Raw genomic sequence first — 15,474 nt, 5'->3', positions numbered from 1 at the left:
AATAATTTTTAAACGATTTTATAAAAAGATTGAAAAATGTAATGGTTGACCATTGAACAATTAACCTAGAAAAGATGAAAGGAACAGATACAGTTTTTCAGCAATCCAGCTTCATTACCATGACAAATTTTATTGCTTGTCTTTTTCTTTTTATTCATTGCAGAAACTTCAAAAACGACACACTAGAATTTATTAAAAATGTTGAGATTGCCTAAAAAAGGATTACCTAGATTCGATCAAATTCAAGATGAAGAAACCTACCTGGAAAATTTAGCAGTACAGAGAAATGCTTCTGCTTTTTTTGAAAAATATGATCGCAGTGAAGTACAGGAGTTGCTAACTACTGTACTAGTTAGCTGGTTGTTTGGCAAAGAAGATGCCCGCTCTCAATTAGATAACCCGTGTGGAATCATGAGTCAAATGAATAATGTGGGCTTCGGCACCGTAATCCTACTGACTCCTGTGGACCCTACTGCCCTCTTAGACTATAGAGAAGTCCATCAGATAATAAGAGAATTGGCTGTTGGAATTTATTGCTTAAATCAAATTCCTGCAATCAGCTTAGAAGCTAATTATGATCAGAGTTCTTCATGTCAATTACCTCCAGCTTATTATGATACCAGGATTGGGCAAATTCTGATCAACATTGACTACATGCTGAAAGCACTATGGCATGGAATATACATGCCCAAAGAAAAACGAGCCAGATTCTCTGAATTGTGGCGTACCATCATGGACATTGATCCAGATGGGAAGCCTCAAACAAATAAAAATATTTTTGCAGAGTTCAGTTCAGCAGGTAGGAGAATTTAACAAACTTAATTTTGTTAGGAGCCATTTTTTAAATTTAAAGGTAATTTATCTGTGGCTCAGTTTTAGGTATTTGGCCATATTTTTTAAAAAAGATTTTTAAACTCCAAAGGATCTTTTCAATAAAACTTTTTTTCAATGTTTCCAAAAATTATGTTTTAAGTCAAACATCTTGCCTTTCATCTTAATCTCCAATTTATGCAGAGGAGATCAGATTTCAAATACCTGGTGGAGGGTTTTCAGTTTACAGTTTTTGTCTTATATGACCTAAGTAAGAAAATCCATAATAAAGCCAAGGGTGGATGGAGTTGACTGAGAAAAATCTTCAAACTTGAAAACAAAAATTAGCCATCCACACTGCCATTTTATAAACCTCAAAAATGAATAAAACTTAAGGATAAATAATGTGCATCAGCAATCTAAGCTTTGACATTTTAGTAGAATTTGGTTTCATGAGTATTCTTGATTCATCTAACTTTTAAATTCCTCTCTTCTCAGGGCCATACTTCTCTAATGTCTATATATAAACAGTAGATGCCTCTCAATCCTGGTTCATCCCCTTCAGCATATTTAAATTTTTTATTGAAGCTTAAAAAAAAGATCCCCCCCTCCTTGGTTCCTTGGCAGTAGGCCAAGTGGAATGGAAAGCGAAATGGAAAATGTATACCCCAACACTGTTTCCAACTGCTTTCAGTGATCGAATATATATAATTATTTTCTAAATATATTCCAAGTTCATGAGCACAGGCTTAAAAACAAGTCTCAATGCTGGTTAAAATGTATTAGAATTTCACTTGACTGGAGGAGAGACGCTGGCAATAGATTTTATATTGATTCTTCTCTAGGCTCTTTCTTCACTGCTCTCCAAAATCCATTGTCCCATTCTTAGTTCTCCTCTCTCGCTTCCCCACCTTCTTCCTCTTCTCCTCTCCTTCCTCTCCCCCTCGCTTCCCTCTCTCTTCCTCTCCCCTTGTCCCTATTTTCCTCCTTCCTTCCCCCTCTTAGTGAGGAAGAGAATGGGCTGGGCTACCTGGAAAGGCAATCTGGGGGTCTCACTGCACCTTAATCTGATACCATGACCTGTCCTTCGGCGCTTCCAATTTCTGAGCCTTTCTGTCATGAGAATCGACTTGCTCCCACCCACAACAACCCAGAAAGTTTTAGAGGTACCAACCATGCTCTGACTTATATTTAGATTTTTTAAAACTGTCAGAAACACTTTAATTTCTTTATAATCTCTTCATTCATTTTACTTTTTAACAAAAGGGAGGTGAATCATACTGGCCGTTTTAAAAATCCAAGAGTATTGTGGAGATTATAGCTATAGATATAGAAATATAGATGGATGGATGGGAGGAAGAAGAAGGAAAGGAAAGAAGGGAGAGAGGGAGGGAGGAAGGAAGAAGGAAGGAAGAGTTTAAAGGGAAAATGAAATAAGAACACATTGATGTATCATTTACACTTTAAAACACATGTTACAAACTGCATATTTTCCTCAGTCATATTTTATGTTTTCTCAAGCCTAGATTAAAGGTAACATTATAAATGCAATTATTTTTAAAAAGACAAGAAAGGTCTTAATTTCATCATAAATGGGAAGAAAGTGTAACATAGGAAATTTGTCATAATAGTAAAATCAAGTTTTAATTCTTATTTGATGTATCACAGTTAGCAGGCAAATTCTTTATTGATTTTACATATATAGCTTCTGTTATCAGCACAAAAGTAATATGTAATATAATGCTTGAAAACCAAATTATACTTTTAGCCCTACTGAAAAGATGGTTTCCTGCTTAAGAGAGATCACATTTTCTTGTTCTTTGATTTAAAGATGGGACTTGCATTATTGTTTCTATGGTATTGTTTCTATGGTATTTTGAAGAGAATGGGAATTTATTCTTTTTAATTGTACAAGCTTCCATCTTTCTTTACTCTGCTTATTTACCACTCATCCATCTTCTTTTCAATTTTATTGAATAAAATTTGACAATTTTATTGGCATTGCTTTACCCCTTTACTGTCATGTTAGTAGGATTTTAAGATGAAACCTTTTGTTCAATGTGCTATATTTATCAGGAAGCCAAACTGAAGTTTTTGCTTTCTAAAATTTTTCTTTTTCATTGTGAAGGTTTGATAGATATTACAAATGATCCAGACTTTAATGGAATCTATGATGAAGACATGAATGAAGATCCAACATATAATCCCAACTGGCCTGAAGAAAAAGCTATATTTATGAAATATGCTGAAAATATTATGCTAAAGTTGACATTCAGTACCACACAAGTTCAACAGTGTGAAAATGTTTTTATATTTGAAACAGCCTATTGGCTTACTAATGCAATAAAATATAATCAGGATTATCTTGATATTTGTACCTACCAGAGACTACAGCAAAGATTATATCTTCAAAAAAAAGTTATTCAAAAACACTTTGAGAAAAAAAAAGAAATCAGAATAGGAATAGGATACTTAAAGTTAATATGTTTTCTGACTCCATTTCTACTGAGTTTAAAAAAGAAGATGAAAGTTCCATATTTAAATAGTCTGCTTCAGCCTTTTTCAGGTAAGAATATCACCAAAAAATCAAGTATAAATATATATAAATATTAAAATATAGTGTGTGATTCCAGACACAAAACCTAGCTGTAGCCTGTTAGAAAGAAAAAAAAATTAATGTCTCCAAAGTAATGAAATATACTTGGTATTTGAACATAGTACTTGGTATATATTCATACCAATTATAATGGTTATTGAAAGACTTAAAACAAGTTCTGAGAAATTGGAAAATTTGTCATGTTCGTGATGGGACAACACTGTGAGTATATCATGTCTCATCCGAATTATAAATTCAATTCACTTCTACTCTAAATCCCTATCATGTTTTTCATGAAAGCTTATAAATTTCTTCTGAAATTAATATGGAGCACTAAAGGAAATTTCTGAAAAAGAAACAAAAAAAATATTTTAAAACTTTAGTAATATATTGGCACTGTAACAAATAGAAAATATAGGAAAATAGCTGAAATAGGACTATGCTTAGATGGAATTTGACAGGAATGCAGTGCAAACTATTCCTTCCACCCAAATTAGCCCATGATTTATGTATTTTCACTGGCACCTAATCCTGTAGGCTTGTTATAGTGGGCTTTTATTCAGATGTAAGTTTCAGTAGAAATTTTGCAAATCACTTAGTGAAAATTTGCATCATGAGCATTTAAATGGTGAAGATTATTATCCATATCTGTGAACTATTTAAAAATGGACTCATGACAATGCTGGTCCTAGGGTAGGTGTAGGATAATGGTGCATGAGAAGAATTAAGAGGGCATTGCTTAAAAAGATGTTAGCTATATCTGTAATGTTTTATTACTTAGATTGTTGGAAGCAAATATGACTAAATGTTAATAGTCAATTCCAGGTGCTTCAATTAGGATGTTATATTATTCTTTGTATTTTCCTGTACATTTTGCATTTCTCAAAATACATTATATGCTTTATATTGATGAAACTATATTCTGCTAACAAGTCAAAATATTGAATAAACTTTACTGAGATTTTAGAAAAAAAAATTTTTTTTTTAAATGGTTTACATGTAGTCTTATTACTTTCTAAAAATGTGGGCTGGTTATTTTTGTAATGAGAAAATACCCACTTATTTCTTTTTATTGTCTCTTTTCATCTAAACTACCTCAGGTAAGTTTTTGCCTATTTAACCAAAGATTCTCTAAGGCACACAATTTCAAATCTTTTCTAATAATTAAGATATTAGTCTTGAGCTCACATATAGAAATCAATAAGTAGAATGCTGTTTTGACTATTCTTTTAGAGTTTCTGCACAATGAAACTACAGAAAATACTCAAAATGTATGGCATAAATGTATTTTTAATGTTTAAAATATACACTAAAGCATAAATAATTTATATTCTGTAATTGTCAATATTTTCATTTCCTGTGGATTTTTTTACTTTGTGTGAATGAGAATCTAGATCTCCAAAATATGATTTTTATGTGCAGTTTTTCACTTTTTAAATAAAACTTTTTTTTTTCCTTTTTTGAGATGACAAAGTTAAGACAGAGCGGGAATTGCCTCCCTTTATCTATGGACGAGATTTTAAATGCCAGAATTTTCACTACAAAGAGGATCAGTATTTTCATGTTCATGGAGGAATTGAATTTGATATTACCACCCCTTCGATTGAGAATGCTTTGGAAGAATTTAAGGTTTAAATTATTGTTCCTCAAATAGTTTGTCATTCAACAGCTCTTTTATCCTATTCGCCATTCAACAAAGACTCTCTGTTGGTACAGGTAGTAGGCAGCTTTCCAAATGAGTATCTTCCCAACTCACTAATTTTTTCGTACATTATGTAACAAACATAACAAGTGCAAACTATATCTAAGTTACTATGTTAGATATTAGAGATAAAATGATAAATAAACTAGGTGCAACTATAATCCTCACAGAATTTACAGACTCTAAAGGACCATATTTGCCCTAGAACACTTAACCAAAGAGTGCAGTAGAAATCCCTGAACATACACTACATATTCTTTCATTTTTCTCAAAGATTAGTATTAGAACAGAGATCCTATAGAGTGTGGGAGTAATAATTCTTCATCTGGAATTTAGTATAAATATTATATGTTTCAATTGTCATTGCTTTTCTATTTTATATTATCTTTCCTTTTGTATTTTTTCCTCCCTGTGTAGGGGTCAAATATATGTAGTTATTATTAAAGTCTGGTGGGACATTATATTTAAAATTTATCATTTACATGTATAAAATTTTATCTGAAAGAAGTCATAATTGTTTAGATTTGTTTAAAGATATGTTTTTTAGTAATACGACTCATGTTTTAGAACAATTTAGAAAAAATACGGGACTGTGCTGCTAATACATTTGTAGAAGATGCAGGATACAAAGAATATTACTCAATACCAGTCATGGAATTTAATGGAAAAAGGTAAGGAACTTTCAGCAATTATTTACTAGCCACAACTTGTTGAAAGTTAGCAGAAAAACAAAGAAAGCGTCAAAACGCAAAGCCTAATTTAAAACCTCAGGTTGGAGATCCTGGAACAAAAATAACCCCCAGGAATGATATATGGACTCAGCAAAGTATTAACTGTTACATTTATTACTTTGTGCACTTTGATACATTCTGTGTAGTAATCCTTAGAGATGGTAATTAGTTAATTTAATTAACACAATAGTTAAATAGGGATGATGGTGGGGATCAAATCTGTGGGCCCACTGAAAAGCAGTGGACTCACCACATACCCCTTTATTTCCATAAGGAATATAGTTTAAAATCCTCTTCCTCTACTGGGTCTCGTTATGCCTGTTGTCTTTTGGAGCAGTGTGTTTTAGTATTCTTAGGATCTTTTATGTGCGATGTTCTTGGAGTTTCACATCTTGGACACTGAAATTTGGAAATATGGGCAATAGAGCTTAGAGGAAACATTTGGGTTGGAGGTTCAGATTTGAGATTTAAAAACATATAGGAGGTGGTGGTTGTAGTTGTTGCTGTTGTTTTCCCGTAAAGGCATGGAAGTAGTTGAGAGGATGGGGCCAAGTCTGGAGCTCTGGAGAATAGCAGCCTTTACAGGATGTGGGGAGAAGCAGAGAAGAGAGCAAAGAGATTGAGAAGGAATGACACAGGTAGAAAAAGACCAAGAAAATTTCAGGAATATAGAAATAGTTAAAAGCATCAAATTAAGCAAAGAAAAAGGTCAAGTCAATTTAAGGTTGAATAGAGCCCTCTAAATTTGGCAATGACTTGGTAAAAAATTTTAGTTATGGTTACAGAAGACAATGTGTATTGCATTGAAGGGTAAAGTTGGGGAGAGTTCATGAGATGTGAAGAAGTAAAGGCAGATTATAAATTTATTTCAAGATGAATGGCAGTGAGGAAATAAAAGAAATAAGGTAGAGAGAGAAAAAGGATAAAGGATGAAAGGTGGATCTTTCCATTGAATACTGCCTGGATGCACACATGGTACTAGAGCTGAAGTCAAAGACCACGTGGCTAATGACCACCATGATTTTAAAAGTAATTAAGTAGCAGATCTCAGGTTTCTGGAATGGACAGTTAATGTGCATCTCCCTGGAGGAGGAATCTCTCGCTCAGTGGCCTAAAACTTCTTGACATACTCCATGTACAATCCTTGTCAACCTAGGAGACACCTCTGAATAAAACTTTATTTTCTCAGATTCTCCCAAGTTTGAGGGTCTGGCTGGGCACTAATGATACTGGGAATGCAGGGAAGAAGCTGGGATGAAAGCTATGAGAAATTGTGTGGGTGAAGGAATATGGCTGGCATAAGTATACCGCCATTGGGCTGTAAAAGATCTACTCAGAGTGTTGCAACAGGATGTCATAGTGGAATTGTTTCTCTAGTTTCTGACTAATGAACAGCAAGCAGTGAATTGTAGATAAAGTGATTTCAGTTTTCAGGCTTTCAAAACCAGCATAAGCTTGTTTCCCAGACTCAGGCAGCATGGAGTAAAAATAAAAATCACAAGTGGAGTAATAATCAGTATTTTCCTGGCTCCTGTATCAATTACTAGAGAATCTTCAATTCCTTATAAAATCTATCCACAGACAATTATTTCTAGGAATCCCATATGCCCATGAATCAGCAGTCTTGGGTACTATGAGATACCTTCAGTTATCTCTCTTCCTGCCTGAGTTGCCCATAATAACCCTAAAGTACACTAGGCCTTTCAACACTAATGTCTTTGTTGTCTCTGGCACTGCTGCTCCTGGTTGTGGAGCTGGTGTCACCCCTGGGGCTGGCTCCTTCTAATGCCTGCTAAATAGTATGTATCATCTGTCGAGACATATTGAAGCCAATCCAATGAAATAAGGAAGATTTCTATTCCAGTTTTACTGATTTCGAAGAAGTGTTGCCATGAACCTCTAATACTTTCATGCAAAATAGCTATTTCAGTCATTTTTCTTACAATTGTTTCTTTCTATGATGTAGAGATCATTCTATATTGGTACTGGACCAGAGAATAATCTGAATGATTGAAGACAAGCAATCTCAAAATCTCCCATTTTCTTTGATTTTGTTATTGACCAAGCTCGTGTATCTTGATGTTCTCTTTGCTCAGAATGATTTATTCCATAGGAGACTCAAGGTCCCTTATGAAAATAAGATCAGCTTCACAGGCCCTCTAATCATGCCTGGAAACATCTAAATCCTAGATTCATTTTTGGCCCAGGTTAGGTTCTCCCAGAGTCAAAAACTAGGCATCACAGTCAGATACCCAGTATTCGGCAGTCTATGAAAGTAGAACTCGTGAATTATTAAGGCGATAGTATCTGGAGAAAATAGATGAATTGATACTGGTACTAAAATGTTTCAGTTTGGGAAGAGCATGTGAGCATCCCAATACCGTTGTGGACATTGGAAGACAGGTCAGAAATCAATGTAGTGTGATTGTGGTGTGTCCAGGAAGTGTGGTGTTAGAAGCTCCTCACCACAGTCTCTAAGCTGGTTGCAGACTCTCAGGCCGAAGAGTATGGAAGGAGTTATGTTTAAAGTGGGGCTCCTCTATTGTCCCTGCTGATGAGTAGACTTAAGGTTTTGAGTAAAAATAGTGGTATATCACCATGCAGTACTTTGATGAGGGTTCCCTCATGGTGCTGGCCATCTGGGCTTTCTGTGCTTCCGATAATCATCTTTGTGCAGGCTAGTATTGGCCTTGTGTAGGTTGTGTATCCATCCTTGGGGGTCACAAAATTATGTGGTCAGGCTTTCTCTGGATAGACCTTCACCACCTCTTGCTTCTCCACTTTCTAGGATAGGACAGCCCCCTACTGGCTGTGGATACTTGATTTGTATTGGATGACTGAACTGAATCTCTAGGAGAAATCAGTCCACCCTCCCTTGGTATTTGTTAAATTTATAAAGTTCGTTTTATTGCTTGAGCCGTGATCTAAGAGTACCTCACCAAGTACCAGGCCCACAAAGGTAGTCAGCATCTTCTGATCCCATAGCAATTTACCACAGCCAGAGCCCACTCCCTGGAGAAGTCCATGAAGAGACAGAGGTTGCTGGCACTAGGATTCTCTTGGAGCAGAATGATATAGAGCTAGCTGGGCCACTCAGGACCAAAAGACATCCTCAGAGTGATCCCCCATGCCTAGATCTATGAGGGTAATCTTGTGGGACTTGGGGTGTCTGTTTGTGGTATCCATCCTTATAACACCAAAGGAAGGTGGCTGTTTTCTTCTAGAAATTTAGTTTAGTCATCCAATATAAATTAAGCATCCAGGTCTGACCCATATAGCTCCTTAAGGCTCTAGAGCCTATCACGACTATGATTTAAAAGCCTTCAAATCTGAGTAAGATTCAAAACCTTTGGTTTGGGAGGCTGGAGTCTAGTAAGTGAGGCAAGTCCCCATTGATGAAGGTGGCACCTCCAAAAGTCAGGGCTCTAAGACAAAGTGACAAGTCCTACCACCTGGCTTGGTGTTGTACCAACAGTGTCGGTAAAGACAGCCTTTCATTTATATTCTCATGGTCTAGTTTCCTTTTGTTAGAGAGGACGTTGAGTAAGAAAAATGACAACTTCAAATAAGTGTGAACAGATCCTCAGATATGCCTCCATCCATGAAGAGGTCTATTATATTCAGAAAATTTAGTTTGAAGTAAAGGTCAAGGGAGAGAGGGTATTAGCCTCTGAATAACTCATAACAGAGTGTTTCCCTAAGACCTTCCTTTAACTGACCCATGAGGCCCCATGATTCCTCTTCAGCTTCTGAGCAAGGAGTTTCCTTAGCATAGAGAGTCACTGACTCATTTCTCTGAAAATTAGTACCACAGCACAAACTTCTCAGCACCCTTAGGGGAACTGATGGTCCCTGAGTGGCAGAGTGAAGAGCTATAGAAAGGGGTGACCACTGTCAAGAATGCTATATTTATAGCAATAAACAGTTGCATTTAGAGCAGAGATCCAGGTAACATTAACAGGCTTCTTGCTGGCAGAGGTAGAGTAAGCAGCTGATGTGCTTAATGCTGAAAACGGAGGGTGTGAAAAGGTATCTCATGGGAAAAAGTGATGGAAGGCCACCATTTTCTTTTGCCTGTGATGATAAGAACCCCAGGGAACAGAGTCTCTCAAAATGTTCCCACTTTTCCATTCTAGCATATAGGAGACTGGGTCTGCTACCTACCTACAGCTCAAGGACCTAGAGGGTTGGGGGTTTCTCTATTCCACTGCTGCAGTGAGTTAAAAGTCAGGGAGCCATTACCGAAAGCATCATTCCAGGTCAGATTAAAGGTAAACCTGGAGAAAACAAATATAGACATAATTCGATTGAAAGAGTTAATATATAAACTTGTAGGAGGAGGGTAAGCAGATGGCTAAAAGGTAAACCTAGAATTCCTTCAAGCCAGAGTTAGGGCTTTGAGCAACTTTGAGGCAGTACCCCTGGTCACTGGCATGGGAGGGCAAGAGTTGATTAGGAAGGCCAATATGGAGAAGACAGTTGTTATAGAAAGACTTGGTTAATAACGGTTGATAATCATGTTATTAAAATATTTATATCCAAGTACAATTTAAACTATATTCTTATATTTGTTATTAAAAAAAAATAAAGTTTTGCTGGCATAGGAAAAAAGTAGCAAATCACTTCAAAGTCAAAAAAATTTATCTTAAAAAAATTTTTTTTTATAGGTATTATGTGATCTATTTTGAACTTGAAACTTTCTATCAGCAACTATATAAGACACAGTGGTGGGGAGCCATAAACGAAATAGTGAACAATCTGAGACTGAAAAGACTTCCACTGACAGATGCTCAATTACATGAACAATTTAAGAAAAAATTTGGTTTCAAAAAAGCTATGAAATGCAAGGTATTTCGGTGATTACTACATAATTTAGTATAAGAAGTTATATATAGTAGATAAGTTAATGTCTCAAATTTTTATCTTAGAGATAAATAATAGGTTAAATAAAGCCTTTAGTATGAAATAAAAATTTCACATTTTAGCCATTGAGAAGCTATACAATTCTAGATTATACATTTCTGGAAGAGTTACGAAACTACCTGTTAATGAATTAGATTGCGATTAATTCAATAATTGCTAATATTTATTGAATGATCATTTTATAAGCCAGGCACTGTTAAAATCCTTTCAACAAACTCTTTCAAGGTACTAGTACTATTGTTATCATTTCTATTTTACAAATAAGGAATTTGAGGTAAAGCACATTAAGGATCTTTTCCAAATCATATAGCTCATAAACAGCAGAGCCAGGCACAAACCCAACATCCTGAATCAAATCTCTACATCTGCTTCAACAGCCTTGACTTAGAGCTTCTGAACCATATAAATTAAGTGGTGAGCTCACCAGTTTCAAAGAATACACTGTCACTTATTTACCATTTATTTTTTAAAATGTCCATAAATTTTATAATTTAATAACATGTTCATTTAATATTAAAATATTAAAGTAGTCAGAATGTCTCAAAGAAGTGTGTGATATTTTTACCTCTCCATTTTGAGACCTAGAGCAAAGAATGCAAACTGTATTTCTATAGCTATATATACAATTTTTAGACTTCTAAATTGGAGCTATCTTCTTAAATTGGAGAAGGAACTCTTTGCTTTTAAAGTATTTCAGAAAGATACTTTACTGTGTTTCAACTGTCTCCAAAGAAGAAGAATCTGTAACTTCTTTCTGAAAAAAAGGAAGAAAAAAAATCTCCCCAAATATATATTTTTAAGTTCTTGGTGTTTCTTTATAACTCAAACAACTTTCATCATTGTTCAGTGAGACACTTTCCATGTGGATCATGTGAAAATTCTACCGAAATCGAGCACCTAATCATATGATTATATTAATATATTTCATTGTCATTTTTCCCTTAAACCAAACTTTAGACGTAGTCTGAAGAAACTAATTCTGACCTTCTTAATAATGTTAGAGTATCCCATTTGGTATGAAGTCCGCTGTTGAAAGGGGATTATCCGCTGTTTTCCATACATTCAGCCGCAAAACCTCAAGTTCAACAATCAACGTTTCAGATGAGGCGGGTTACGCTATTTTCCATCACGCCGCTCTGCACAACAGAGTTTCTATTGTATGTCAACTGTGCAACGCTAACTTCAATGTCAACCAGAGACGCTTTATTATGTTTAGCCAAGGTATCACGTTTTAACTCTAAAATGTTTTTCCTTTCCTTACCCCTATTCAGCATTAAGAATGCGTGTTGATTTGAGAAGAAGGTTAAAATTGGGTACTGGGACCTAGAGCAAAGTTGAGGTTTTTGTTTCATGTATCTCAGAGGGACTCCTTTTAGTTTTCTAAGCGTCACTTATTGCTCTCTTATCTCATGTTATTTATTTGTTTATCGTGTCTCCCTCAACTGAATATAAGCTCCATAAAGGGCAAGGATTTGGTTTACATTGTTTGCCATGATATCCTAGTGCCCAGAAGAAAGCCTGGCATTGGTAGGTGCTCAAGAAATAACTGTTGAATGATTTCATGGATGGGCGAATACAGGGTAGCATTTGATAATCGCTGGCATAATTAATATACTGTGATTTACTATTGAAATTCAGAGAAAAGGAAGATAGAGATTATAGCAGAACATCCATTTCTTACTCCAGGGTTCTCAACCAGGGGATAGTTTCTTTACACTGCATAAACTTAAATTACATTTAATAACAAAAATTTTTTCTATAATAATAATTTTTATAATTGATGACCCCTTTAAGGCTACCCACATTTAAACTTTCAAAAGTAATTTTTCCTGATATTTATGTATTCTCTGGAATGTATTTAACCAGTATAAAAATAATAAAGTTGAAGATGAAAGTGGAGGGCCTCCATAACTGAAGAGAGAAATAGACATGAAGTTCAGGAATGGCTGATGAACAAGACTGGCAATAAAAAATGGTGATTTATATTTTCACACACCAAAACAAAATGTTCTGCTTTAATCCTATTGACCACTAATAAATTTCATGCTCTATCACCATAATTAAAATGTTTTTTATATTAAGATGTTTCTATTACCTGATTAAAATATTCAGTAAGAATAAACTTAAAATAGAGCACAAATTCAGTCAAATTTAAGTGCAATGGGTAGTTATTATTTAAAAGTGTGTTGTATTTTATGCCTTCTTTGGTGTGAAAAAAAGTCTTTGGTTAAAAAATAGTCATCCTGTGACTTACATTTCCATTGACTGAGAATCGGGTAGATTTTGAAATATGGAAAATGTATAACTCTAGTAGCAATGTCCATCTATTATTACTTAAGAAACACAAAACCACTTCACCAGCCACTGGAGAGGCAGCATTTCCAGGTTTTCTCTGACATGATGTCAGATTCATGCAACATGCCCAGAAGGCTTGACCAAAAGTTACAACCAATCCTGTTTATGTAATCTTGCCATCTATATCTAAACATAGTCCTTTTGTTCTTATTAATATGTGTCTATTTTGACTAATTTAGGAAACTGCTATATATTAATAATCATACTTCTATGTGTATTCCCTTTTAAAACAGAGTCATCAAAAACAGATGCGAAAAAAGAAAGAAATGGTAAGATTCATGAAATATATAAGACTATACTTCATACTCTATATAAGATAATTCGAGGAAGGTTTATTTTTAAAGAAACCATTTATGAAGACCTGAATTTTGTAAGTGGAGGGTGATAGTTATTCAAACTAGCCACCTTGCATTGATGGAGGAACACAACTAATCTGAGGTGACTTCAGAGAGGGAACCTCTTAGAATAAATATCCTGACCTCCTTCTCCTCTCTCCTCCAAGGTTGCCCATTGGCAGATACTGATAAGAAGCCAAAGGACAGGGGTTGCTAAATCTGCAGGGACAGAAAGAATACAGAGAGGGTAGTAAAGGGAGATGAGTGGGCCTGCAGGGGAAAATGGACACCTATCTGGTCCACCTATCCTGTGGGAATTTACAGTTAAGTTACAATAGTACACTTCCTGCATTATTGCTCTCTCTTTTTTCCTTTTTCTTTTTGAAGTATTGCTTATGGCTACCTTGTATAATATTATTTATTGTGTCTCCCTCACTTAAATATAACATTGCCATGGTAGTGGCAATGTTATATTTACGTGCCCAGAAGAAAGCCTGACATTAGTGTCAGGAAATAGTTGTTGAATTAATTTATGGATGGATGAATACAGGGTAGCATTTGACGATCACTGGCATAATTAACATACAGTGATGTACTTTAGAAAATCAGAGAAAAAGGAGATAAATACGCTTTCAGGCCCCAAAGAGCATTTATTCCCTAGGCCATGGTTTTCAACCAAAGAATAGTTTCTTCAGACTACATAAACCCCTCCAGAACTTCCCTGATTGTATTATGTCCTTGGACAGTGTTTCTCATCCTCAGCAGTATTGATATTATGGGCTGGATAATCCTTTATTGGTGGGGGATAGCAGGGGCTATCCTGTTTACTGTAGACTATTCAGCAGTATCCCGGGCCTCTACCTACTAAATACCAGTTACAACACACACCCCAGTTGTGACATCAAAAATGTCATCAACGTTGCAAATGTGTGTTGGGGAGGGGGCACTTAATCCCACTGTCCTGGGATAAATTTTCAAGTACATAGGAATCAGCCAGGGAGCTTGTTCAAATGCAGAATCTGATTTCAGAGGGTCTGGGTGGGAGCCAAGATTCTGTATTTCTTTTAAGCACACTTTAAAGTAGTAAGAGGCGCATATGAGAATAGTATTCCTGCCACGAGATTGTGCTGAAACACTTTTTGCAGGGAGGTAGAGAGCAGAGGAAGCAAGTCAGTGAGAATGCTGGTGTGGTTTTTCAAAAAAATCTCCTCATGTCATTTTGATATGTTTCTCCTGCTGAGCGCAGCCTACTGCCTCCTTTTCAGTTGAAATGAGCTAACATGTTCTAAAGTCCTATGATTAGGTCTCAGTCTTTGAGGGAGCCTATGCTCCTAGACTATGAACTTCACATGTACTTGTCAGTTCTCTCCCCCAGCTTAGGTGGGTCAGGATGGCTGGAGGGGTCTGGAGTTGGATATTTCCTTCCCCAAGATCAGTTAGGCTCTGGATAATACCCCAACAGTTTGGGCTCTGGTAAAACAGTTTCTCCTGAAGGCAGGCCTTGTTAAGAAAAACAGAGCGCTCTGGCATGTTTCAAAGTGGTTCTTTTCTCCCTTCCCTGCCAGAAGTTCAAAGGGATTTCTCTGTGATATTAGTATGAGGACCTGCTAGAGCTCCTGCAGATAAAACTCACTAAAGTGTGGGGCCCCCTATGACTGGGTTCCCCTGGCATTTTTAACTCTCAGACTTGTCCGCACTGAGCTGCCACCAATCTGTCAATTAAAGTTCAGGTTTTCCTACCTCCGGCACTGGTTCCTGTGGGGGTTTCTGCTTCAGTAAGTTGTCATTCTCTGAATCTGCCGATCTCTCCAATTTTGGGGGCAGTGTTTTTTTCCTGTGACCTCATTTCTCTAATAGATCTAAGAAGAATTGTTGAATTTTCAGTTTGTTTAGCTTTTTACTTGCCATTAGAATGAAGTGGTGACTTTTAAACTCCTTACATGCTGGACAAGAAACAGGAATAACTAAGCAGTAGCTTTAAATAAATAGATCTGGCTCAGATGTTATAGATTATCAAGGCTA

The 15,474-nt window shown here is 35.8% G+C and overlaps 1 protein-coding gene across 5 annotated transcripts in view; it reads left to right on the top strand.

Annotated features, from left to right (window-relative positions):
- The first annotated feature begins 167 nt into the window (after window positions 1–167).
- ANKAR (ankyrin and armadillo repeat containing) overlaps window positions 168–15,474 on the top strand; it is a 47,821-nt gene continuing 32,514 nt past the window's right edge. For 4 of the 5 annotated variants that reach the window (XM_023528855.1, XM_023528842.1, XM_011356193.2 and 1 more), the window contains exons 1-7: window positions 168–799; window positions 2,939–3,376; window positions 4,872–5,035; window positions 5,676–5,779; window positions 10,507–10,687; window positions 11,764–11,983; window positions 13,351–13,386. In XM_023528855.1, the coding sequence (XP_023384623.1) occupies window positions 199–799; window positions 2,939–3,376; window positions 4,872–5,035; window positions 5,676–5,779; window positions 10,507–10,687; window positions 11,764–11,983; window positions 13,351–13,386 (1,744 nt within the window). In that variant the 5' untranslated portion in view covers window positions 168–198. The remainder of the gene's footprint in view (window positions 800–2,938; window positions 3,377–4,871; window positions 5,036–5,675; window positions 5,780–10,506; window positions 10,688–11,763; window positions 11,984–13,350; window positions 13,387–15,474) is intronic. The other variant, XM_023528851.1, reaches the window with a different exon arrangement.

The sequence above is a fragment of the Pteropus vampyrus genome, unplaced genomic scaffold (assembly GCF_000151845.1).
Source record: "Pteropus vampyrus isolate Shadow unplaced genomic scaffold, Pvam_2.0 Scaffold2, whole genome shotgun sequence".
In the NCBI taxonomy this organism is placed as follows: domain Eukaryota; kingdom Metazoa; phylum Chordata; class Mammalia; order Chiroptera; family Pteropodidae; genus Pteropus; species Pteropus vampyrus.
This window is presented reverse-complemented; position numbering and strand designations above follow the sequence as displayed.